We start from the raw sequence: 27,494 nt of genomic DNA on the forward strand, positions 1-27,494 counted from the left end.
AAGAGTTTTTATCTTATGGTATTTTTATTTGTTTATTCTTTTACTAAAGTTTTGATATTTTTACTTTTAATATACAACATACATATTTTAAAAAAAAAAAAGAAACGGCTTGACTACGTATAAAATCACACATAATAACGTATTATTTATCTACGATTGAAAAAACAAGGAATTAAGCATTTGATATACTATTTATCTATATTTTCATATTCATATTTCAATTTATTTTTACCTTATCATCACAGTGGTAACCGGAAGTCAAGTTGTTTACATTTGGCCGCGAAAGACAGCTTGCATTCAAACAGAGATTTAGCTAACTTAAAATGTCTGGAAAGCGTAAAAGAGAAGAAGATGACGGTGATTCCCCCCCCCCCCCCCAATCAGTTAAATTGTCAAAAATCCAAAAAGAAAAAGGTATAAAACACCTGTTCTCTTGGCATTTTGACCACATGCACTCGTTTCATGCGATGGTATAGCCCTCTCAGTCTTTCTTTCTGGATAGAAAGAAGGAGGAGATCTTTACGGTCAAATGGTACAAGTGCCTGTGATTTCTCCTCATCTATGGGTAAAAGACAAGTTCTGTAGACAAGCACTTGTCTGTAAAAAAAAAAAAATTACCTATAAACCTTTACTTAATCGAAGTAACCGCCTATGTGGTCTCTTGGTAGCGGGTTTTCCTTGCTTTCATGTCGATCCGGCCCCACGTCGATCCGGCCCAAGTCGATCCGTCCCACGTCGATCCGGCCCATATCTAAAGTCGATCCGGCCCAATAAAAAAATATATTTATAAGGAATGAAAATAAAGATATATATTAATTGTAATTCATAAAAGTTTATGAATTTTATTATAATGTAAAAGGTGTACGGTAAAACAAAATGGCCTTTGACAAATATTTTCTTTAGATGAGTTTAAAACAACTATGTTGATTATGTTTTCATTACAAGTTTTCAAGATTATTGGGTATAATCATAATAAAAACGTATATAACAGAATTTAGTACAATCAACAGACATCAACATTAATCAGCAGTAATTAGCATTTCTTTCAATTGACTGTGATCTTAACAAGTCTTTCATCCTGTGTAATAACAAATAGTTACATACACTACGGTACAAGCCGATCCCCAAGCTGATACATACAAACTTTGTTTTTGTTTTAAGTTCTTAAAACTTCTCAAATTGAGAAAATTTGTTTGATTTGCCGAATCCTTTCTATAAAAGAGGAGACAGAATGCGTTTGCTTTTAATATCACAATGGCTTTTCCTTGTGTGGTATGTGACTATTTTTCTTATTAAGAAAAATAGTAAAAAAAAAAGAAAAAAAAAAAAATGTGTGGTATGTGACCAACCATTGTTAAAAGTTTTTGAGACTAGAGACTCATTTGCCTAATCGAATACTTTTAGTTAAACATTTCAGGCAGACCGACAAAGTTTGAACTATATATCAAATACATAATACATATGACGAGAAATTGAGTATGGAAACTTCCACACAATTACCAGATGATATAACAGCAGTCATTTCTCTCGTTAAGAGTCAACCTGCCGATTGAATACTAACCAAACGGAATGGCAAATACTCGATCAAGATAAAACGGCGTCAAATCGAAAGACAGAAAACTGTGACGAAAAAGAGGTCATCAAAAGGAGGCCCGACTTTAAACACCGAGGAGCTGGAAACAACCGCACCACCCCCAAATGACGAGATGTTGGAAAATCCACCGATCACCAATGATATGGAAACAGGGACACAAGACATGTCTATAGACAGCAACCCATCAGAAATCCAGGACTCGGCTGATGAAACATTGATCGACACACCGACACTTATAGAGGAAACAAGGAAGTCTTCCTCAAAAGATGTATGTGTTAGATATTGTTGACCAGGACTTATACCTCTTAGTAAGAAGCGATACACTTCAGCTAGACAACTTTATCTATAAAGATCAGAGATCAGATACGTACAACTACATCAAGAGAAGTTTTGACACCTGGTTAGACGTACGAAACATCAAGAACTTTCTATATAGCTTAGAAAGAATGAAGGAAATAGAAACATTTAGTAAAGAGTTGAAACTAAAATTGTTATAAATAAAGGATGAAATAAACCCCATGTCCAAATTGTTATACCTGTGTGAAAAGAGGCAAGATAAGCCCAAAAGCCTTCCCTTGCCCCTAAAAAAAAACCCTCCAATACTTCACTTACCTGTTGTCATCCATCAACGACACTTTTTACAAATTCCATTTATACTGTTAAAATTTGTCACAAAATCCTCCAAAGTCAATATAGTTTATTCATATTTTATTATGGGGCCGGATCGACGTAGGGACGGATCGACGTGGGCCGGATCGACTTGGGACAGATCGACTTTGGGCCGGATCGACTTGGGGCCGGATCGGTTTGGGGACGGAACGACCGGATACCTTTTCCTTGAGTGCAGGGGGTCGTGGGTTCAAACCCCTACTAGGTAAGGTGACATGTCTTTCTTGCGGACTGTTACATGTACCTTTTGAACTAAAAACATTAAAAATCTGGCTCAGCGTGTCAGTCTAGTACAAAGCAGGGTTAATATTCATATAATATTAACCTGTTCTCATCCTGAATATGCATATTAATTAGCGGCTGGAAGTTAAGCAACCACCCATCAGTATTAATCAAAGTACATATCTTATTGTGGTGACCAAGAGCAGAATTTTTTGGATTTGAAAGTTGAACACACAGCTAAATCAGGGCTCATGCTTATGGCCACTGGGGCAAAAAAGTGGCATACCTGTCTATTACTTAGCTTTTCCCAAAAAAAGTGATATCTAATCACCTGGGTATTTTCAACAGTCACTTTTATCCTCAGAAAATTTTCAATTTGTACTAATTGGATATAAGAAGATGTGGTGTGAGTGCCAATGAGACAACTCTCCATCCAAGTCACAGTTTGTAAAAGTAAACCATTATAGGTCAAAGTATGGCCTTCAACACAGAGCCTTGGCTCACATCAAACAGCAAGCTTTAAAGGGCCCCAAAAATGACTAGTGTGAAACCATTCAAACAGGAAAACCAGCGGTCTAATCAATATAAACTAGAGGCTCTAAAGAGCCTGTGTCGCTCACCTTGGTCTATATGCATATTCAACAAAGGACACTCTCTAACATTGTAGACAAGAATAAAATTAAGGTAGATGGGGTGTCTTAATTATAATCCTTAGAATTTTTTAATAATTTGCCAAAATGTAGTTTATTTCATGCTTTTGAAAAAAAATAATAAAAAGAATGGGTCACAGGGCTTATTTTCACGCTACAGGTTGTGCAAAATTGACAGATTTTTGTATAGATTATGCATGCAAAACCCAATTTTCTGCCAAAAAAAACGAAAAATGCACCATAGAATTTTGAGATAAAAAATGAGAAGATAGCTCTAATATTATGCTTTCAGATAAGAAAAAGAAAAAATGGGGTCACGGGACCCGTTTTCTTGCTACATAATCAAAAAGGTAAATTCCTAACACATTCTATTGTAAAAGTAACTTTATCTGAATTATCTGCCCTTACATTTGAGTTGCCTCCACTTATGTGACAAAGTTGGAAAAAATTGAATCAAACAAAAGTATTCTGTTTTTTGTAAAATACAACCATAAATATGATAAAACATGTCATTTTCTATATTGAAATGAAAATTCTTACACATGAATTACCGACTACTCTCAAAATTTGCTCATTTTATTAAATATCTAGACCGATTGTTTTCTGGTATTTCAAAATCCAAGATGGAGGAAGACACCCTATCTACCTTAATGACAAAAATCTGTTTTTTTTTTATCTTATATTGCTGATCATTGAAGTCTGTTTAGTTTCTCTCTCTCTTATTTAGCTTTTGCTCCAAACACAAAAGAGGGTAAAAAAAATCCTAATTTAAGGGCAATAACTCCTATAAAGAGTAAAAGTCTACTAGTTATATGGGCAAAATTTGACTTGTTAGTAGGTCTTGTCTTGCTTATCATTTTTAATTATTTAAGTTTATACATATATCTATCTATTATAATTTTTATCATATAAGGCAAAATGCAAAAAAATAGTAAAAATCGTCAATAAAGGGCAAAATTTCCAATAAGGAGTCATCTGCCAATTACTGCCATTTGTCTTAATTGTAGATCTTGTCTCGCTGATCATTTTTGTTTATTTAAGTTTCTTTCTATCTATTATAAGTTTTAAGATATGACTAAAACGCAAAAAAATTTGTACAAATCGTCATCAAAGGGCAATAACTCTTAGTCAGGGGTACTACTTATACAAGTGATTTCATAATCACCTATTTCAGTGATTTGTTAAATTCAGTTATCACCTATTTAAGTGAGTTTGGTGTTTCCTTTGATTTTCAAATGCTAATTTCATTAATTTTCCATATTTTGACAATTTTTTCTGTAATTTTCCTACAAAGATCAATTATCCCTCTCTCTTGTATATTAATTTCACCAGTGCGCTTGGGCAGTAAGTTAGTGCGCTAAAGCTTTTAAAAGTACCCTTGAGAATTTTTCTGTAATCAAATATTCATTAACTACTCTTACAATCAGACAAAGGTCAACAATTTTAAGTAACCTGATTGGTCTTCTTTAGAGTTAGAATGATCTACTTCAAGGTTATGTCCTGATCTAAAAATTATTCCAGTTTATGCATATATTAAATAAACTGTAAAAACTGATAGGCTCATCAAGTAAAAGATCATTTCTGCATGTAGATAGTTGGTTTTTAAATTGAATCCTTGTCTTTTTACCAATAAAAAAATCAAGCTTGTGGGAAAAATATCTACAAAATGTTATAAACACTTATTGAAGTGATTACATTTTGAGCTCACCTGGCCCAAAGGGCCAGGTGAGCTTTTATCATCACTTGGCGTCCGTCGTCCGTCGTCGTTAGCTTTTTACAAAAATCTTCTCCTCTGAAACCACTGGGCCAAATTTAACCAAACTTGGCCACAATCATCATTGGGGTATCTAGTTTTAAAATTGTGTCCGATTACCCCGCCAACCAACCAAAATGGCGGCCATGGCTATAAATAGAACATAGGGGTAAAATGTAGATTTTGGCTTATATCTCTGAAACCAAAGCATTTAGAGTAAATCTGACATTAGGTAAAACTGATTATCAGGTCAAGATCTATCTGCCCTGAAATTTTCAGACAAATCTGACAACCTGTTGTTGGGTTGCTGCCACTGAATTGGTAATTTTAAGGAAATTTTGCAGTTTTTGGTTATTATCTTGAATATAATAATAGATAGAGATAAACTGTAAACAGCAATAATGTTCAGCAAAGTAAGATCTACAAATAAGTCGTTCATGACCAAAATTGTCAGTCGACCCCTTTAGGAGTTATTGCCCTTTATAGTCAATTTTTAACAATTTTTCGTAAATTTTTGTAATCTTTTACAAAAATCTTCTCCTTTGAAACTACTGAGCCAATTAGAATCAAACTTGGCCACAATCATCATTAGGGTATTCAATTTAAAATATATGTTCTATTTTTAGCCATGTCAGCCATCTTGGTTGGCAGGCGAGGTCGTCGGACACATTTTTTAAACTAGATACCCCAATGATGATTGTGGCCAAGTTTGATTTTATTTGGCCCAGTAGTTTCAGAGGAGAAGATTTTTGTAAAAGTTACAGACGACGGACGCCAAGTGATGAGAAAAAGGCCAGGTGAGCTAATAACGAGGAACACTTATGAACCACATCAACAAACAACAACCACTGAACATCAGGTTCCTAACTTAGGACAAGTGCTAAGTTGATAATATAGCAACTTTTATTTATAAGTAAAGAAATTCAAAGACATGGCATAAAAGCATGTATTGACTTTGTAGACAGGTTGTATGATATTTCAACATGTTCAAAGAAATAGCTTTCTATGCAGTAAATAGAAGTATTTTCGTTCACTTCCTGCACTTGTAACTTGAATGTTCATCAAAGGATTCTGATTTTCAGCAAAATTAATTTATTACTTCATTAAAACTGTCTTTATAATAATGTTTGATCAATTTAATGGATTGAAAATTACATGTACGACAGAAAACTGTATTTTTACAATAATAACTACAGACAAATGCATGGCTTAGCTGACTGGAGAATAATGACCCTAAAAATAAAAAAAATGAATATTTAACACACATTAAGGGGGGTAACAGTACATCTAAGGGAGTTAACTAATTATAAATCAGCTGAACATTTTAATCTTATCAGTGTTCTCCCCAGGCACCTCGACACTATAATAATTTCCGCGATGTCATAACTATTTTAAAGATACTATTTTTTCTTGTCTCTATACATGCTATACATTACTCCAAAATCGATTGATTACCGAAATTTTTGAACTTTCATCTAATTACCGCTTATCATCATTAAAATTATATCACCTTTAATTTTATTACTATCAAGTCTGACAATACATTGTAGAGGCAATTAAGAATGATTAAATAGGTGCTAATTGCCCTTTGGGTGATAACTGTTCGGATATGAATACCTCAAGCTTGACACTTATGACATGACACATGGTCCAAGCCTGATCCAAGCCGGACACTGAGAAAATAGGAAATCATAAACAATTCGAAATCTACTATTGCATCATGGCAGAATCGTCTCCTAAGAGAAGAAAAACTATGCTGGGTACCTCAATGTTGACAAAATGGCTGACCAAACCAAGTTGTATAATTATGCAATTTTTATCAAGTCGATGAAACAACAATTCTCCATTTATAAGTAAAGTTTCAAAGGCAAAAACGATTTATTTCTTTAAAAAAGAGGTGAAAGCATTGACTTTACAGATTGGTCATATGTTATTCCACACTAACAACTTTTTATGAAGTGTTTTCTTTCACTTCGGGTACTTATTACTCGAGAGCATACATTAAAACATTCTGATTTTCGGCAAAATAAGTTTGTTACTTCAGTATAATGTGATGAAAATTGCCTTGAGTTAATGTTTCATTCATTTATTGCATTAAAAGCATCATATTCATTTCTAAACTGGTTGTCACATATTTTTTTATTTTTGTAAATTTTTCTTCAACCACCATTGAAAAATTTGTACAAACTACAGATCAGAGGCAGATCAGCTATAAACGAAATCTGTATTGTTACTAAAATAACTACATTGAGTCCCAGGAAACAATGAATTTCATAAGCATAATAAACAGATTAGTTTTTTTATTGATAAATGATACATGTACTTTCTTTTCCTTTTTGATATGAAAAAAAGTCCTTTTTTGTGCTAGGTATTTAGTTGGTAATCATACTACATTTCGTTATTTTTATATACATTGTATATAGACACATTTGCACACATATAACATATACCTTAATAAAAATATACATAACAAAAAGGAAAGACAGCATCGTTGCGACAGGACAAATGACATTGAAAAAAAAATACACTCAAATGTGATGCTATCCAAAATTTCTGGGGAGAACACTGCTTATACTATAAGTAAAGAGAAATCAAGCTTCTAAACATGCTAAATGATCAAAATTGTCAAACTGCTATATATCCAATGAAAAAATTCCTTTAAATTGTGTGGTTCAAATTTCTTGAAATTTTTATATTTTTGTCAACAGGTCAAAGTAAATAATTTGTCAATACTTTATGAAATTTAAATGAGCCAAATCTATTTTGGTCAAAGTGTTGGGTACCCCCTTAATAGACATTTGGTTAGATCCCCATAGTTACAAGTATATATTTTAATGCATTGTTTCAAATTATTGATTTAAGTTTCTTAAATTTGTTTAATTAATTTAATGTACACAAGTACATTTGTTAATGCATGTCAGAGAAACAATGAATATCATAAACTCATAAATAGAAGTTTTCCTCATTGAACTTCAATTGATAATAAACTCATTATAGATCATACCAAAACTAAGATTTTGAATGCCAGATGTGTGTTTTGTCTACAAAAGATTCATCAACAACGCTCCAATCAAAAAAATTAAAAAGAAGCAGGCCAAATAAATAGATAATTTCTTTTCCACATGTTTTTTTTTTAATTATGCAACAGTGCTTAGTATTTAGTTGGTAGATCCTGACAAGTTGATTATTTACTTTATTTTGAGACATGTACAGTTATTGAACTTATTTTATATATATTCTATTATATATAGTTTAACAATAATAAGGAATATACACTTTAGTGCTGATTTTATCTGTTGTCTTCCAAAATTTTTCCTTATGTATGTTTATTAATATCCGTTGAGATAGTAAAAAACATTACAATACTATCTGAACATGCTTTTAGCAAAAAAGGATACTGGATTATTTAATATAAAGTGTCAGAATATTATCTAAGCAATTGAGGTACCTGTAACCAGTACATGTATTTAATTGGTTTGGAATGAAAAAGTTCTATTGTGCAATGGATTGTATCTCTTACTTGTGTGCAGAGTTCTAATTTTTAACTTTTAACTTCAGTGACAAGATCAGGTAGAGCCAGGAAGAAACCGGCTCGATTTCTTGATGAGTCTATCGAAGAAGATGTTGATAAGTTATCAAATGATTCTGATGATTCTGAAGAAGAATCACCGCAAACCACCAAGTCTGGTATCAAAACTCCGCCTATCAAATCACCACCTCCTCCATCAAAACTGTTAATGCAGACCCTTCAGGCAGCACCAAAACCAGTAATAATACAACCAGTTGTTCAACAGCAAATTAAAATACAGGTACCAGCCCCTCAGCTTCTACAAACAGTGTCAGTTCCACAGATGACAACAGTTATCTCCCCTAAGGGACCACTGAAGGTTATCACACAGATGGCACCACAAGCACAGCAGCAAGTTGTACAGCATATTGTGCCCTTGTCACCAACAACACTTACGGATAATTCAGAAGCTGGTAAAAGAGGAAGGGTAAGATAGAATAACTATTTTTTTCAAAATACTATACACTGAACATAAAAATCTATAGATACAGCACTTAAAACTATATTAAAGAAATTCTTATAACATATAAAAAGGGGAATTAGAATAGCCCATCAAATACAACACTTATACATTAGACAAGTATAAGTATACAGAATTCTTAAAATATCACATACACACATAAAAAAGTATACATACAAAATAAAAAAAACCATTAAATACCAATTTTCAGTTTCTCTGACGAATGTCTTGTGAAAGTTAGGAGTCATTTGGAATCCTTGAGTTTGATTAAGTCTACAATATTAAAAGTTGGTACATGTAATAATTTTATGAAGGGTACATCATTTTAACCTTTGGATGCAGTGATGAGTAGAGTTTTGTGGGTTATTATTAAGATTTTTGTGGGAATCTATTTATCACCTTTATATATAACAATTATAAACATTCCTATCTAGCTTCTACTCAAGTTGGATTAAGATAATCTGATTTATACCAGCCAAACATTAAATGCAAAGTAATTATGAATAAGAACAGATGAACAGTAATTTTTATTGAAACAGAACAACTCTTCAATTCTAGGTGCGTAAAAAGTCAGCTAAAGTAATAGAAATGGAAGAATTTGAAGAAGCAGAGAAAACTAAAACCAAAAAGCCTGGTGGAAAAAGTCCTGTTGTTATATCTCCTCCCGTTCAACAGTCTCCCACAAAACAGCTCCCTCCCACTGGTATAACTATTGTCAGAAATGAACATGGTCAGAGCGTAGTGTTATCAGTAGCAGGGGGTTTGTCTGGTATGGTTAAGGCGGAACCATCGCCTCCATCTGCAAAAAAATCAAAATCCAGAGTAAAGATAAAAGAACCAACAGAAGGATCAGAATTGTTAGTAAAGGAAGAACCAAGTGACTTGTCATCAGTAGCAGAACTATCAGCTAATATTATGGCGCAGGCACAAGGACTTCAGGGTGCCACACAGAAACAAAAACAGATTAAATCGGAACCTGTTACACCCAAAAAACAAGAATCTCCACCTTCTCCTTCAAAGAAAGGTAAAAGTGTCATCAAAATGTTACTAAATACTCCCACACAGTTCACAACACCTTCTGTGTCAACTACTGCAATAAGTTCTGATAAACCCAAAGAACTAGACAAAAGCTCAGACTCTCTCAAATCTGAATCTAATGTTGTACCAGCGGAAAGACCTGTTAAAAAAATTATCATGTCACCAAGTGATTTAGATGATGGCCATCAATCATACGATGACGATGAAGACGACGAAGATTTTGATGATGAATTAGATGAAGACGATGAAGGGGATGATGAGGATGATATGGAATGGCAGTTTGAATCGCAGGACGGGACTTTGCTAGAGCAGGAGGAATTGGCCAGAAAAGCAAAAGGTAAATATCTTCATTTGATTTCATGATATAAAAAAAAAATTAACTAAACATAATAGGTAAAATTAATGTTTCCAGGAGTCACAAAAACCAAAAATTGGTAATTCATAGCCAGATAAGGGTTAGAGTAAATTTGAAAAGGAATGCAACAATTACTGCTGAAACATTTACATAGGGTTAAAAATTCATGGTTTTGTCCTTAAAACTGATTAAGAAAGTAATGTTCCTTATGGGTTAATTTTTCTCTGAGAGTTCTAATTTTTGGATGATAATTATCCCTGAAATAAAGGAACTTACAACCTTAAACAAAATTTTTGCTTTTGAAGTTGAGCAAATGCAGTAAATTTTTTCAAGTGATTCACATGAGACTTCATACCTGATCTGCAGCTTGAAATAAGTTGTGACATGTTAATGCTTGTCTGATTTGCCAGACAACTACAAGTACATTTACTTCCTGTTTTCTGATACATGTACTTTGAATTCCAACTTGGGGTATGCTTAGTTTGACAATGCAACAACTTCTTGTTTTATTATTTGTCTTATATTGACGAAGTAACGATGCAAGACTTAGGTGTGCTCTTTCTTGTACTGTCAACAGAGTCAACAACTTTTTAAAAAGTTATTAGGTCAGTTTAACATGAATAAATTGTAAGCTATCACATCTTTTCTCCATGAATATTCTGCATTAGCATTGGTACATCTCATTTCCATGGAGATTGTTTGGCTCTGCCCCTTCAGTCATGGTCTATTGAATTTGAAAGTTTTGTATAGTTTACATGTCAAAGTTTTTGATTAGATCAGTTTAAGGAGAACCGCTAAAGGTAAGTATATTAAATTTGGTATGCATTTGTATTAGCATTAGCACACCTCATCATGGATATTATTTGCCCATGTCCTCCCAGTTTATGGTTCATTGACTTTGAAAGTGTTGCATATTTTACATGTTAAACTGTTGACATTTAGATCCATTTTAATCTAAGATATATCTATTAGATTTGATAGATGCTTCTCCAATTGATAACAAGAAGGGAAAGAAGAAGACAAGTAAAAAGAAACAATCACTTGAAGAAGATGATTTTGATGACGATGATTTTGGTGATGATGATGACGATGATGAAGGAAATCTTGTTATAGCAGATGAAGTTAACAAGAAGAAGAAAACTACAAAGAAAGCACCATCTAAGAAGAAAGGTTTATTGTTTGTTAATTTTTACATGTTGATTTGTATAAGATCGAAAAATCCAAATTTTTATGGCCCCACAACAATGTTGTCGGGGCCATATAGTTTTACCCTTTAATATCCGTCATTCCAACATTCTGTAATTCCACAACAAATAGTTATACAGACTTTTTTTCTAAACACCTTCACATTTTGAGCTGATTTTTAGTATGTGTGTCTACTATCATGACTATGATGAGTTACAGATTGAGTTTACGTTTAGTTTTGCTCTATTGATTTTTGCTAAAATTACGGGCTTTGGACTTTTTTGCGAGCAGGGCCATTTCAACACATCTAGTTACAGGATTTTTTTCATATAGTTTCAAGTTTTGAATATAGTAAATTACTTTTTGATTTTCTTTGAAGATACTTTTATATATTATCATACAAATTCATAGAGAGCCTTATTTTTTATGGTGAAACATGATGTGAAAGGAAGGTAATTTATCATTTTATGGTGATTTATAGTTTTGGAACTTCAAATTATCATGTAAAGTTATGATATGAAGTTAGTCATTAGAAATAATGTCAGTAATGCATGTTTTTCCTAACGATGATTAACATATTCAAAAACACAAAGCAAATGAGACATTATTTAAATGAACAAAGTATTTACAGTTTTGACCAGCTGATTGCTGCTTCGATAACAGAAAAAAAATTTGATATGATTTCCATGTGCAGGGATCTCCATGACCTGTTTTATGATGGCGCACAGCCATCGTTAAAATATCTTCCGCCACTGTCAAATGATCCCCGCCATCGTCAAATGATCCCAGCCATTGTCAAAATTTGTTTTCGTTTCTCTAGCCGCCACCATTTTTTTTAGCAATTATAATCAATTGGGTGTAATTGCATAACCCTTTGGCTTTTTGTATTATAATCCAAAGGGTCCTTTTGATTACAGTTTTAAAGCCCTGAGGGATATCCGGCTAAAGATCGCTAATCACTTGTACAGGTAGATCGAAACACCTGACAGGAGAACACTTGACCAAGATAGACAATTGATTGCATTATTAATTACGTTTCAGCAAATGCTAATGAAAATTTAGATTGAAAAAATAAATTATAGATCCAGTTACAAAGAATAAAATTTAACAAGTCGAACACATGCTTTTATATTGACTTGCGCAATCAGTAAATACATGAATATTGTTAACAGCAACTTGATAATCTGAAGAAATTTCGTATCGTAATTCATTTTGTAGTTTACAATCAAATTGATACATCCGGTTTTCCGGTTTACATTCAGAATCGAAAGATGCATGTTGCATAGTATATTACTATGAAATTTGCTGTTTAAAGTCATTAAAACCTTTCTAGTTGTAAACGTTTGCCCTCCAAATCTTTCTTCAGCGTTTTACAAAACAGGTACGAAACTTCTTGTTGATGCTCCAAATCGTCGATACCGGTTCATGACTTCTGAATTTGACAGTGAAAAAAAAGACCCCCCCCCCCCCCCCCCCCCATTGGCATTGGAATTGTTACAAATGACAATTAATGAAAATATTGGTTATTTTATATGAAATAAATATAATAAGCAATTTATCAGCCTGTTAACCATTCCTTACACGGAAATGAAGGACTGAAATACTTTGGATGACGCCACGCTGTAGACACGGGATTTTGTCATGGTGGAAGTTCCTCCATCGTTAAATTTTCATCCATGGAGATCCCTGCATGTGCACAGTTAAATACAATTATCTACCAGATCTTGATATAAAACTTGAAGTAAAGATTGATATAAGTAATTATAAGAGAGAGTAAGACCCTATCAAGACATTATTCAATGAAAATTATAAAATGTTATCTACAACTGAATATGCTACAATCTATTTACAGGTGATACAAAGGCTGGTGGTAAAACTGAAAAACCTGTTGTAAGTGAAATAAAGTCAAATGTGCAAATCAAAATGGCTTTTAAAAAAAGAAAAGATTTGGGAAACATTTATCTTTCAATTACCTATGAAAATTTGTTAACAAATGTATGGTTTATACTGTAAAATATGAAGTTATTACTATTAACCAACCTACATGTATTTTAGAGAAATTTTTTATTAAACCGACTTTAGCGATTAGATAAATAACGTGAATAGGTCAAACCTGCATCTTTTCCTATATGAAAACATGGACAAAGTTAAAAAAATTGCTAAAATAAATTTCAGTCAGGGCCTAAATACAAAGAAGAGTATCCTTGCCTTTTCTCCTCTTTCAGAAGCAACTGTATGCAGAGGTCTTTCAATTCTTTTTACTTTTTTTGTTATTAACAAAGAGAAAATGATTCACACTAAAGAGAAAATGATTTGCATAAGGGTTCCCTGTAGTGTTTCCTTATGTAAACAGTAGATATTTTGACTATTCAGCTGTCATCTGTCTACATTTACTCAAGATGAAAATCTTTATTACAGAAAGAAAAGAAGAAAAAAAGGTTAACTGCATATACCATGTGGTGTAATTCTATGAGGAACAAAGTCCTGACAGAAAGTCCAGGAATTGGTAATGCTTAAATGTTATCAATACCATCTAATACCACCAGATAATTAGCATTACAGTCAAACAAAATTATTATACAGTGAAAAAATCACAAGAAATTGTAGAGGCCTGATTTACATGGGTTATTGATAATGTTAATTAATGTGATACTTGTAGGAAAACCTTCATATTACAGACTTTTAACATAAATTGGATCATAACAAGTAAAGCAAGCCAGACATAAATTTGTAACAGAAAGAAGTGAAGACATTATTTACAATGCTAAACGTGCCTGTTCTACAATGACTTAAACAATTAACAAAACAAAAATAAACATGTAATAAAATATTGTGACTTGTATAATTGACAAAAATTGAAATACATCAGGCGCGTATCTGCCTTTACGCAAAAAATCATTTGCTTGCACATTTGTTTTCACAAAAAAAAATAATTCGGAAATTGAATTACGAATAGTCTTTAGTCTTTACGGATTATCGTGTCGGGCGGTGTTTGTACTTGTAACAAATATCGGATGTCGTCTTTAGCAGTGACTAATATAAGGAACTATATCCTTCAATATTTGCAATCTTCTCAATCCTAGTTACAATGCCAGTAACTACATCAACTACTGAACGGTTATTTAGTGCATTACGGCGACTGAAAACTTATCTCCGTTCAACCATGGTACAGGAGAGACTATCATACATGTTCACAGAGAAATGGATATAGACACCGAGAGAGTTCTGCGATCATTTGCTTTGGAAAAAATAGATATATGGACTTTGGATATTAACTATACTTTAAGTCTTACATGCAGTTTTAACATTTGATAATATAGGCTCAATACAATCACCTTGAAAACATCTTAGATTTATATCCTCTACTTATATGTCAAGACTTAAAAGTGGCCGTTCGATTTCGTATTCCCATTTTCCGTTCGTTCAAAAGACTATTAATTCACCTGGGGTATCTGTGTATCAAATTACCTTCTGCCGTTGTTGTAGAAACCTCTCATTTCATTTGAACATGACCTTCATGAGAACCACTACGGTTGTCTTGCAAGAAACAGGACCTGTTTACCCTTCCGGAGCACCGGAGGTCGCCACATTTTTTTCGGGGTCCTTGTTTTTCATCTGTATTTAGTTTTCAATGTTGAATGTTTTTGTTTGTGCTTTTGTGTCTTATCTGTTCCCGGGTTTGGCATGTGTCCATTGATTGCCCTTCTATTGATTAACGCTTCGGAACTGTTGTCGACTCTTCCTAATCTTCCCGTTTTATAAAATTTATTTTATATTTGAAAATAGCAAGCAGCAAATTACGGAACCCACTAGAATTTTACTATCGTTTCATGAAAATCTGGTATAGTAAGAAACAGATAGGGTATTTTTCATGTTCAAAGCAGTCACTGTAATTACTTATATGCCCGGAGCTTCCGGGGGATTCGCTTCCCTGCATCACCGTCTAGGGTGCTGCCCTGGATTCCCGTCTAGGGTGCTACCCTGAACCAGCTGGGGACTTTGAGCGGTCCATAGCCCCCCAGCCTCCCTTGTCGAATCACTATAAAGTCCCCAAGTATTCACAAAATAGGAGTTTGGGCATGAAGGAGTGATGTGAATTTCATAAGCATGGCATATTGGGAAAATGCCCGAAAAAATTATCATTTTCTGCATAAAATGGTCCAAAATATTTGTTTGCCTCGCTTCGCTCAGCGAAGTTAGTCTTGCTCCGCTTGACGATTATCATGATTGCACTTTATTTTAGTCCAGCTACGCCCCTGTACATGAACTGCAGGGTTCACACTTAGGCGAGTCCACGAGTCCTGGACTCATGAAAATCTGTCTGGATTCATCATTTTCAAAACTGGTGAGTCCAAGATTCATCATTTTCAAAACTGGTGAGTCCAAGATTCATCATTTTCAAAACTGGTGAGTCCAAGATTCATCAAGATTGTATCAACTGAGTACAAATATCATTGTTTTTTGACAAAAGTTTATAAATAATCTAAACTTGATGTCATTTCCTTACTCTATTTTGTCATGGGGACTGAAATAATAAATCATATAACAATAAAATTTTATCTTCTCATTGTTGGACTCGTTATGGCCAAAAAAGTGAGATCCCTTCATGTAGAACACAATTTTCTTTTTCAGATTTTGCACAACTCAGTAGAAGATTAGGAGAGATATGGCAAGGACTTCCATCAAGAGATAAAATGGTGGGTATTTTCTGTATTGAATTTGCTAGATCAAATATTCAATACACCCTAAAGAGTCTGTATGACTGAAATATATTTATACCAGTTTGACCCATTTGTACAGAACACATGCATATACAATGTGTTGTTAGTGTTTTTAAATATCAGCTGTATTTGTACGAGGTAAAGAAGCAGGTGAAATGCAAGCTTAAGCTCTTAAAAGAGTTCTTGCTATTCAATGACTATTTGTGCCTATTTTTTGTATTTTGGTGAAAACTAAATTAGAGTGAATTTGTATATGGCAATAAATTATAAACAAGGCAATTCTTCAAATAAGAAAACATGGCCAATATGGTCAATAGACGCTTAATATGAGATATTGCCCTTTAATGATGATTTTGACCAATTTTAGTGATTTTACGTAATATTTTGAAAACGATAGTAGATCCCCTAGAATTATGTACAGCAAAAATTATCAGCATACACAAAATGCACAAATGAGTGAATATGATTGATATTGTCAAATGACTTCCAACCAGGGCTTCCAAAAAATATTTAAGCCAGCCTGACATTTTTTTTGGTCTTATCCCGTTTTTAATCCCTTAAGACTTAGTAATGAAAGGCAACCATAGTAATCAGTTTGGCAACATATAAATTATGATTGACACACAAACGATATTTAATTTAATTTTTTATATAAAATGGATGTTCTGGCGTTATGAACAGATATATCATGTTATGGAGGGGTATTTGCGAAAAATACCAGTCAAGGGACTGTAAAATTTCCCGAGCTGCTAGGCTTGGGAAATTCGTTCCCAAGACTGGTATTTTTCGCAAATATCCCTCCATAACATGATATATCTGTTTAATTACACCGAATAGATTTGGATTGAAACTAATTCATTAACATGATTATGCATAATTTTTAGGATAAGAGGATATTATTATAGAACCGCGGGAATTATACATGTACTAATACACGTAAGCTCGCTTTTTTATGTAACGTCATATTCGAAAAATTTTGGCCGGAAAATGCTCGAGAGGGTAAAAAAGGAATATCCAAAATGGCAAATACCATGGTATTTGAGGCAAATTCACCGGCAGTGGTGAAAAACAGGCAAATTCGTTTGAAATGAGGAAAAAATATTAGAATATGCGAAAAATACACTGGCTATCAACCAATCAAAATCTGGCTTTCTTATATAAGGTGTAATTAACTGTTAAATTGACAGTGCACCATTTGAATTGTGCATCATCAGCATACTAATATCTGATTAGACTCTTTATTTGTGCAAAATTACACTGTCAAGAACTTCACTTTTGTTTTTAAAAAGTATATTTTCCTTATTCCGGATGTTGACTTGACAATGATAAAACACGGACCTGAGACGGATACGTAAAATCCGTGTACGTTTATAAATCACGATTGAGTTTAAGTAGCTCTTTCTGCATTATTTCTTCAGGAAAATACTTGAAATGAACGTTAGATAAAGGTATCAATGATATTTTTAGCATTTTTGTAAATTCGGATGCAAAATTAAATCTCACACCTGCGCACATGCGTACGAGTTCAAAAAACGTGGTTCTGACAATTTTTCACTTAAAACCTTTATTACTACCTTTTTAAATTTTCATCAAATCATATTTATTTACGTTTTCTGATAATCTAAATCTTGTTGACTAAACTAATTAGATGCAAACCGCTGAAATTTAAGAAAATAACTCTCAATAGACCAATCAATGTCAAAATAGTTTACCTGTCGCATGAACAGGTTAATTTCAGCTGTCAGAGAACTAATTAACCTTGATTGTAATGAAAGGGGGATAAAGTAGGGTTTGTTTTGATAGTAATTATTCATCATGTCACTTATATAACCGGAAATATGTGACTGTTTAAGGCAAGAGATCAGGTAACAAAGATCGCATAAACTTCTTTTTTTTTTTTAACTATATTAAAGTGTCCGTTTCAGCATCGGCACAACAAGTCATTTATATAATTTAAGGGACAAGTCCGGAAAATACGACCGTTTTGGAAGCCCTGCTTCCTACAGGAGTTGTTGCCCCTAAATCTTAAAGGTATGATAGATCTTCAGATATCCTGTCAAAATCATCATTGAGACATGATTTTGGGCCTCACAGTTTCCCTTAACACAAATATTTTTTTTGTAATTTTTTTTCTTTGAAATATAGTCATGGAAAAGAAAGGCAAAGAAAGAAGCTAGAAAACTAATGGGTAAAGGACAGTTAATCAGCACAGGTAAAGTGGCAACATCAACTCCCGCAGCATCAGGTACTGTCCAGCAGAAGATATCACACGCACCCAAATCTGTCCCAGCAATCCACCATCCTACAGCTTCACAACAGAAGGCACTAGCGGCTGCAGCTAAACAAGAAGATCATGCTATTCAGCTGAGGGTATGGAATAATGATTAAAAAAATTATAGTTGAAAAAAAGGACTAAGGCAAAACAAATAAGTTTTTACGGTGTCCCTTTCTTCCCTATTTTTCTAAAGGAGGAAACTCCTAACACACATATTTTTGTGGTGGCCTTATTGTATTAAAAAATCAAGCATCGTTCAGTTATTTCCTGTTTTCTGTCTGTCATCTCTTTATTTGAGAATCATGTTTTTTTTTATCTGAAACTAATTATTGGAAAAGAAAGGATATATTGCCAGTTTAGACCAGTCTAATTTACAACTTGTTAGCCTTTAGTGACCATATGTTGTTGACAAAAACCCAATACTGTAGTTAAGTATACAATAACAGTTTTGTAAAATAGAAATATTTATGATGAGAATCAATTGAACTATGAATACAACAGAAGAAAGGGAGATAACTTGCTAATGACCTTTGTTTTTTTATGCCCCCGTCGTAGCGGTGGGGGCACTAAGTTTTACCCTTGTCTGTCTGTACGTACGTACGTCCCAAAATTGGTTTCTGTTCTCTAACTTGAGTTTGCCTCAACCAAATGTTATGAAACTTATACACAATGCTTATTACCACAAAAGACAGATCAAGTTTAAATTTTGGTGGTGTGACTTTAACCGTTCTAGAGTTATGCCCCTTTATAAATGGAAAAATTGCAAAAGTTTTAGTTTCCGTTCTCTAACTTAAGATTGCCGCAACCAAATGTTATGAAACTTATACACAATGCTTATTATCACAAAAGACAGATCAAGTTTGAATTTTGGTGGCGTCACTTTAACCATTCTAGGGCTATGCCCCTTTATAAATGGAAAAATTGCAAAATTTTTAGTTTCAGTTCTCTAACTTAAGATTGCCGCAACCAAATGTTATGAAACTTATACACAATGCTTATTATCACAAAACACAGATCAATTTTGAATTTTGGTGGCGTCACTTTAACCGTTCTAGGGCTATGCCCCTTTATAAATGGAAAAATTGCAAAATTTTTAGTTTCAGTTCTCTAACTAAAGTTTGCCTCAACCAAATGTTATGAAACTTGTACACAATGCTTATTACCACAAAACACAAATCAAGTTTGAATTTTGGTGGAGTCACTTTTAACTGTTCTAGAGTTATGCCCCTTTATAAATGGAAAAATTGCAAAATTTTTATTTTCTTCTAAATATCAAGACCCCCAAGGGTGACTGGGGAATAGAAGTATGGTCACCATTGGTCTTCCTCCGACCGGCAGTAAAACCCGTGCTAAAGTGGGGCGTCCGTTTGGCTGTGCGGGATGTACAAATTTGCAGCCACGTCCGGTCAGAATGGGGACGTTAAATCCGATGCCTCGTGTAAAGAGAGTGCCACGCTCTTTTCACGTTAAGAACCCTTGCAACAACTCTTAGAGGGGTCCGTAGGTGACCTGTTGCAAGGCTAAATTTCTGTCCCTATCCAATATACCCATCTTTTCCCGTGGCAGTCTAAACTTCTCCGACCTTAATCCCTTAATCTATTACAGAACCTACCTAGTGTATTTATTGTGAACTTGTTCTCGTCCTGAATATGCATGAAATATTTGCCACTGGACGTTAAGCAACCAACAATCAATCAATCTAAATATCAAGTAATTTTTACAGAAATTGGAGTTATCTTCCTTTGTCCATGATTATAGTTGAATCAACTACAATCAGTGCTTTATACAATGCAATGTTTAATTTTGACTTCCACTGATAAAACACAGATCAAGTTGAATTTGGGTAGTGTCACTTTAACCATTATTGAGTTATGCCCCTTTATTAATCAAAAGATTGCAAAATTTTTAGTTTCCATCCTGTAACTTAAGTTTGCCCCAACCAAACATTATGAAACCTATACACAATATTCATTACCACAAAACTAAGATCAAGTACAAATTTTTTGTTTCCGTTTTCTAACTTTAGTTTGCCTCAACCAAATGTTATGAAACTTATACACAATGCTTATTACTACATAATACAGAGTAAGTACGAAATTTGGTGGTGACACTTTACCATTCTTGAGTTATGTCCCTTTATAAACATAAAAATTGCTGAATTTTTCGTTTCCGTTCTCTAACTTTGGTTTGTCTCAACCAAATGTTATAAAACTTAAACACAACTGTTCTAGAGTTATGCGTGTTTACAAATAGAAAAATTGCTGAAATTTTAGTTTCTGTTCTCTACTTAAGTTAGCCTCAACCAAATGTTGTGAGACTTAATACACACAATGCTTATTACCACAAAACTCAGATCAAGTTCAAATTTGGGTAGCGTCACTTTTACCGTTCTTCAGTTATGTCCCTTTATAATTATATGATATGCAAGCGGGGGCATCATCTGTGTCCACATGTGGACACTATTCACATTTATTGTAATTATCTAATATTGCAAGGTTAGTTTAGACAATAACAAGAAATTACCTTAATGTTACAATATATATATATATGTACTAAACATTATAGAACACAAATTTAAGTTCCACATGCTATTTGTGAAAAGTTAATTGTTGAAGCAATAAAACAACCAAAATTAATTTCTACACAATGTTACTGTGTCATCTGTTTTTTTGCAGGGTTCTGGAATAGAGCCTATAGATGTTGCAGCTTATCTTAAATTGGTTGGGGAATCTCTTAGTATCATTGGAATGAGGTTACAGGAACACAGGGTAAGTTGTTAAGTTATATTACCTTAAATTGGTTGGGAAATCTCTTAGTATCATTGGAATGAGGTTACAGGAACACAGGTTTAGTTGTTAAGTTATATTACCTTAAATCTCTTAGTATCATTGGAATGAGGTTACAGGAACACAGGGTAAGTTGTTAAGTTATATTACCTTAAATTGGTTGGGGAATCTCTTAGTATCATTGGAATGAGGTTACAGGAACACAGGGTAAGTTGTTAAGTTATATTACCTTAAATTGGTGGGGGAATCTCTTAGTATCATTGGAATGAGGTTACAGGAACACAGGGTAAGTTGTTAAGTTATATTACCTTAAATTGGTTGGGAAATCTCTTAGTATCATTGGAATGAGGTTACAGGAACACAGGTTTAGTTGTTAAGTTATATTACCTTAAATCTCTTAGTATCATTGGAATGAGGTTACAGGAACACAGGGTAAGTTGTTAAGTTATATTACCTTAAATTGGTTGGGAAATCTCTTAGTATCATTGGAATGAGGTTACAGGAACACAGGTTTAGTTGTTAAGTTATATTACCTTAAATCTCTTAGTATCATTGGAATGAGGTTACAGGAACACAGGGTAAGTTGTTAAGTTATATTACCTTAAATTGGTTGGGGAATCTCTTAGTATCATTGGAATGAGGTTACAGGAACACAGGGTAAGTTGTTAAGTTATATTACCTTAAATTGGTGGGGGAATCTCTTAGTATCATTGGAATGAGGTTACAGGAACACAGGGTAAGTTGTTAAGTTAAATTACCTTAAATTGGTGGGGGAATCTCTTAGTATCATTGGAATGAGGTTACAGGAACACAGGGTAAGTTGCAGGGCTTCCAAAATTATTTTTAGCCAGCCGGACATTTTATATATGATTATGATTTTAATCCTTTAAGAGAAGGTTAAATAAACAAAAGGCAATTATGGTAATCAGTTGCCAAGTTGACCATCCCAATGATTAACATTAAAAAAAAATGATATTGAACTTTCTTTGATTCAAATTCAAAGTTCTGACGTAAATTGTTAAATTGGCAGTGCATCATTCAAAGTGTGCAACATTAGCGTACTTTTGTCTGCCTTAGATTCTTTTTTTGTGCAAAATATAACGGTTAATAATAACGTTGTCAAAAACTTTACTTTCGTTTTTACCGGATGTTATCTTGACAATGGTAAAACATGGACCAGAGACGGATACGTAAATCCCGTGTACATTTGCAAAGCAAGAATGAGTGAAAGCAAGAAAATATTCGAAATAAACGCGAGATAAAGGTATCAATGACAATTTAAGCATTTTTGAAGAAATTAGGATGCATAATTAAATTTCACACCTGCGCACATGCGCACACGTGTACTAGTTCAAACAGAGACATGTCTCTGGTTCAAACAACGTGGTTATGACGATTTTTCATTTTCACCTTTTTAGTTTTTTCATCAAATCATATTTGTAAACATATTTCTGATAATTTAAATCTTTTTGACTAAATTAATTAGATGCAAACCGCTGAAATGTAAGAACATAACTTTGAATAGACCGATCAATGTCCGGTTCAAAATAGTTTACCTGTCACCTGAACAGGTAAATTTCAGCTGTTCGACAACTAATTAGCCTTGATTAAAATGAGAAGGTATTAAAGTAGGGGTTGTTTAGATAGTACTTAATGATCATGTCACTTTTATGACCGGAAATGTGTGGCTGTAAAGGCAAAAGTTTGGGTCAAAAAGATCGCGAATTATGTTAAAATGACCGTCTCTTAAGAAAGCCTTGAAAACTAAAATATAGATGTCCGTTTCATGCTTTACCAAGCCGGACTTTTACCGGACATTATACAAATGTCCGGAATATATGACCGTTTTGGAAGCCTTGGTAAGTTGTTAAGTTATATTATCTTAAATTTGTGGGGGAATCTCTTAGTATCATTGGAATGAGGTTACAGGAACACAGGGTAAGTTGTTAAGTTATATTACCTTAAATTGGTTGGGGAATCTCTTAGTATCATTGGAATGAGGTTACAGGAACACAGGGTAAGTTGTTAAGCTATATTAATAAGAATACTGACTGGTTTTCTGTCTCACTTAGAGAATGTCAAGTACACATATTTAATTGGTTAAAACAGTTACATAAAACGGACATGAAATACAAATTAGTTTTAACTTTTAAATTGATGTTTTACTGCAAAATAAACCTTCAGAAACAACTATCATCTGGTTTATAAATCTGGACATCTGCACAAAATATTTGGTGCAAGTGTAAATGTTATTTTATTAGATTTGTTTGTGAAAATGTAATTATGATAGACTATTAATGTTTTATGTTCTGTTGCATACACATTCTTGCAAGTTAATGGCAACAGAATATTTATATACTCGTGCTGCAGTGACTGAATTATATGATGTGTCTTGTTTGGTTGACTTATAATTTTGACACCAGCCATGTGACTTTTCTGCAAGAAATATTAGAACAAAGATGGAATAAATGAAATCCTTGACGTTTTAACAAACACACAAGTATCTCATCCTTTCTCATATTTTTTCTTAGTATCACAATTTTCCTGGCAATGGATGGTGTTTCTCTCCTGGTACTCCAGCTTCTACCTTCAATAAAAACTGGCCACTGCAATATAGCCAAGGGTGCTGAAAGTGGTGTTTAACAACAAAAATTAATCAATCAATCATTAGTATCATAATTGTGACTTCTTCATTTATTTAGAAAGTTTTCAGATCGGTAATTGAGTGTCACATCTTGTACATACCTCTCTACATAATGAGGATCCATCCACTTTAAAACAAAATTTAGATCATGTGTAATATCATTTTACAAAGAAAATAATATTTGCTAAAAATGGACCAGCCAATCCTATGAAAAATCTGACATAGCCAGGATTATTTATATTTTAGACAGTACAAAAAAATTGTATTAAGTTAAGTATTACCACCATTAAAAATTATTATGAGGCTCAAATTTATAATGTATACATTTATTTTTCAGGGACTTATTGCAGTTCAAGGAAGTTTGTCTGTGTTATTAGACTCATTATTATGTGCATTAGGGCCACTTATGTGCTTAACAACACAAATTCCAGAATTACATGGCTGTCCGGCAGAGACACATAGTAGAACATTAGACAATTTAGCCTACTTTATGCCAGGATTATAAATTTTGTGTTTTATTTATGTTGTAAAGAAAAAAACAATTAAAAAAACCCATAAAAGATGACAATTTTGTGATAAACATAAGATATTACAAATGACATACAGTGAAACCAGTCATAATACACCAATTTCCAGGGCCGGGATTATTCTCCTAGTAACCTTATTTTTGCATTAATTTGAACATGACATGATATCTTTTTTGTTGGTAGAGGAAAGTTTTTAACAGTCGGATGTTACAAATGAAAACAAAAGCTATGATTGGTGGGGTATAAAAGAGTAGTCCAACCCCATACATGTCTTCCTGGAATAGTCCTTACCAAGATATGATGATGCAAGAAAATTACTTTGGTTTGTGACTTCATATATTTTCTATTGTAATGGTTAAAACTTACTTGAAAACATGCAATTACATAAATGCAGATGATTCAAGATTGGTGTATAATGACTCCAGATATTATTTGTATTAATTGACAAAAAGGTGTTACTCTGTTCATGTGCTTTGAGAAAGGACTTGCAACAGCAAAAAAGATATGCATGGTATTAAGGTCGAAAAGATTGGATTTGTTGTTTATAGTTGATCTTCCCTGTTCATGCATTGAAACTGTTCTGCATGCTTTTGGCAGAATTTGTTACATTTGATATTTGTTTTCCTCAAAATGGAGAACTTTTTTACCTTTAGAACTTGTAACAGATGATTTATTATTTATCATGACATTGGTTCAGTTTAGAAAGTCAGCATTTTTTATTATGGCATTTCCATTCCACTGTGATAACAGTGTCATTTGTGTTCTTATGTTTGAGTCTTCAGTTTGTAATTGTTAATATAGTCAGACTAAAGTTCAGATTTTTATACCCCACCTACGATAGTAGAACGGCATTATGTTTTTCGGTCTGTGCGTCCGTTTTTTCCTTTGTTCGTTCGTCCGTCTGTCTGGTAGTTTTTGATAAAGTTGATGTCCAATTAACTTGAAACTTAGTACACATGTTCCCATGCGAAATAAGAGTTTTGACCCCAATTTCACGGTCCACTGAACATAGAAAATGATAGTGCGAGTGGGGCATCCGTGTACTATGGACACATTCTTGTTTCAAAATGTTTATGTGAAGAAAGCATTATAAACATGAAACTGAATACTTTAATATATGTAGATATGAAGAACAAACAATTTTTGTTAAAGATATGAGTTTGACATGGAACTTTTATCTGTGAATTTATCAAGATGAAAACTGCACAAAAGTTAGTCCATGTCAGCTAAAATGATTAGGAAAAAATACACTAGACTTTCACTAGTCCCAAAACCCTCACCTGGTAGGCTGGTACCATAGCATACACTTAAGAAACATCTCAGAAGGAACAATACCATTTAAACATTCCTTTTGTGGTTTTTATCTCTCATTTAACTGTATCTGAACAAAAAAAAAATCCTTAAAATTGTGCTTCAAGGGCAATAACTCTTCAAAGAATAGTCAGATAATTTCTGCCCAATCAAAACATTGATACGTCTTGAAGCACTGACCATTTTTTGCAATTTACACATTTCCAAATCAAGTAAGGCTGTTTTGTGACCTCTAATTTTTCGAGTTTCTTTTGATAGTTGTCTCGTTGGGGATTATACCAAATCTCTTAATTTTGGTCAAAGATATCTTGGTTAATATCTCTTTTGAGTAGTTGTTAGATAATTTCAACCTAATGGCAACTTTTGTAGATGATGATGTGCTGATTATTTTAGCAATTTACACTTTTGGACTGGGTCTTTTCAAGATATTAGCCAAATCACTGAAAATCATAAAAATACATTTCATGTGCTACAACTCAAGTAGTCTCAGACAATTTTGACCCCAATTATAAACAAGATCCCTGAGAAAATTTAAATATGATCAGTGGTTTCTTCAGAGAAGAGTTTTGAACATTTCAAAGCCCTGATGCTAAGTGATTGCAATTGATCAAATGGAACTGCAGTCCAGGTGAGCTTAAAACCTTGTGAAGGCAAAAGTTAAAGAAATCAAAATGAAAAAAAGACTACAATTACAACCCTCCAAAAAAAATCCAAACATGTCCACAATACACAACACAGAAAACAAAAGATTGATCAACACACAACAATCTAAAATCAATAGTGCTAAATAAGGGTTTGTAAGTTCCCCTAATCTGTTATGTTGCTAATGACAAGTAAAAATCTGGCAAAGAGTTGGAAAATAAAATAGGATATTGGTAGCTTCTTCTCATCCTTTTTGAAGCCCCTATGTGAAGTCTGTCTCATACAAATCAACAAACAAGTTGGCAAACAGAGGAGAACAGTTGTTTCCAATTACCAAAAAGTAAAATCACAAAAATACTGAACTCCGAGGAAAATTCAAAAAGAAAAGTCCCTAATCAAATGGCAAAATCAAAACCTCAAACACATCAAATGAATGGATAACAACTGTCATATTCCTGACTTGGTACAGGCATTATCTTATGTAGAAAATGGTGGATTGAACCTGGTTTTATTGCTAGCTAAACCTCTCACTTGTATGACAGTCGCATCAAATTTCAATTACCAATTGTCTGTTGAAAAGCATGTCCATCAAGCTAAACAAATATGAAATTTGAACAGATTTGAATCATTGCAAATATGTCTTTCTCCAGTATAACATCTGATGATATTATTTGCCACTGGAAATTATATACTCAGAACACAGGGGAAAGTTTTACACCACAGGTACTCATATTGAGTAAATATAATTTGTAGATGCAAAGTGAGCATACCAGGTTCCTTGGAGTGGGCATCTAGTTACTACATGTAATATGAAAGTAAGATTCAAATATATCATTGTAAAAATTTATTGATAAAAATGTAACAAACTGGTTATGAACTATAAATATGAATGTGAAAAAAAAAATATTCTTTAACAATTTCTTAATAGGAATGCAAGAATATTTATATGTACAAATATGAAAATGTTTCTTTCATTTATTTGTCATAATGGAATGCAATGTAGAAAGGAATGCTATTTATACAAATTCAACAAGATTAAATACATAATATAATCTAAAAAAATAGGAAACAAATCATTACAAGAAAATATCAAT

General features: G+C 33.2%; 1 protein-coding gene across 1 annotated transcript; it reads left to right on the plus strand.

Moving 5' to 3' along the window:
* Nucleotides 1-251: 251 nt before the first annotated feature.
* Nucleotides 252-25,109, plus strand: LOC127727047 (HMG box-containing protein 4-like). Its single transcript, XM_052234456.1, has 10 exons — nt 252-357; nt 8,447-8,883; nt 9,475-10,291; nt 11,282-11,479; nt 13,347-13,384; nt 13,913-14,000; nt 16,127-16,191; nt 18,361-18,585; nt 21,166-21,258; nt 24,258-25,109. The coding sequence occupies exons 1-10, from the start codon at nt 324-326 to the stop codon at nt 24,423-24,425; spliced, it is 2,163 nt and encodes a 720-aa protein (XP_052090416.1). The 5' UTR covers nt 252-323; the 3' UTR covers nt 24,426-25,109.
* Nucleotides 25,110-27,494: the final 2,385 nt, after the last annotated feature.

The sequence above is a fragment of the Mytilus californianus genome, unplaced genomic scaffold (genome assembly GCF_021869535.1).
Source record: "Mytilus californianus isolate M0D057914Y unplaced genomic scaffold, xbMytCali1.0.p SCAF_19, whole genome shotgun sequence".
NCBI classification, from domain to species: Eukaryota; Metazoa; Mollusca; class Bivalvia; order Mytilida; family Mytilidae; genus Mytilus; species Mytilus californianus.

Coding starts and splice junctions, on each gene's coding strand:
- LOC127727047 (XM_052234456.1), top strand. CDS start 324: ATGTCTGGAAAGCGTAAAAGAGAAGAAGATGACG. Junction 14,001..16,126: donor GACAGAAAGTCCAGGAATTG/GTAATGCTTAAA, acceptor TTTCTTTTTCAG/ATTTTGCACAACTCAGTAGA. Junction 21,259..24,257: donor TGAGGTTACAGGAACACAGG/GTAAGTTGTTAA, acceptor TTTATTTTTCAG/GGACTTATTGCAGTTCAAGG.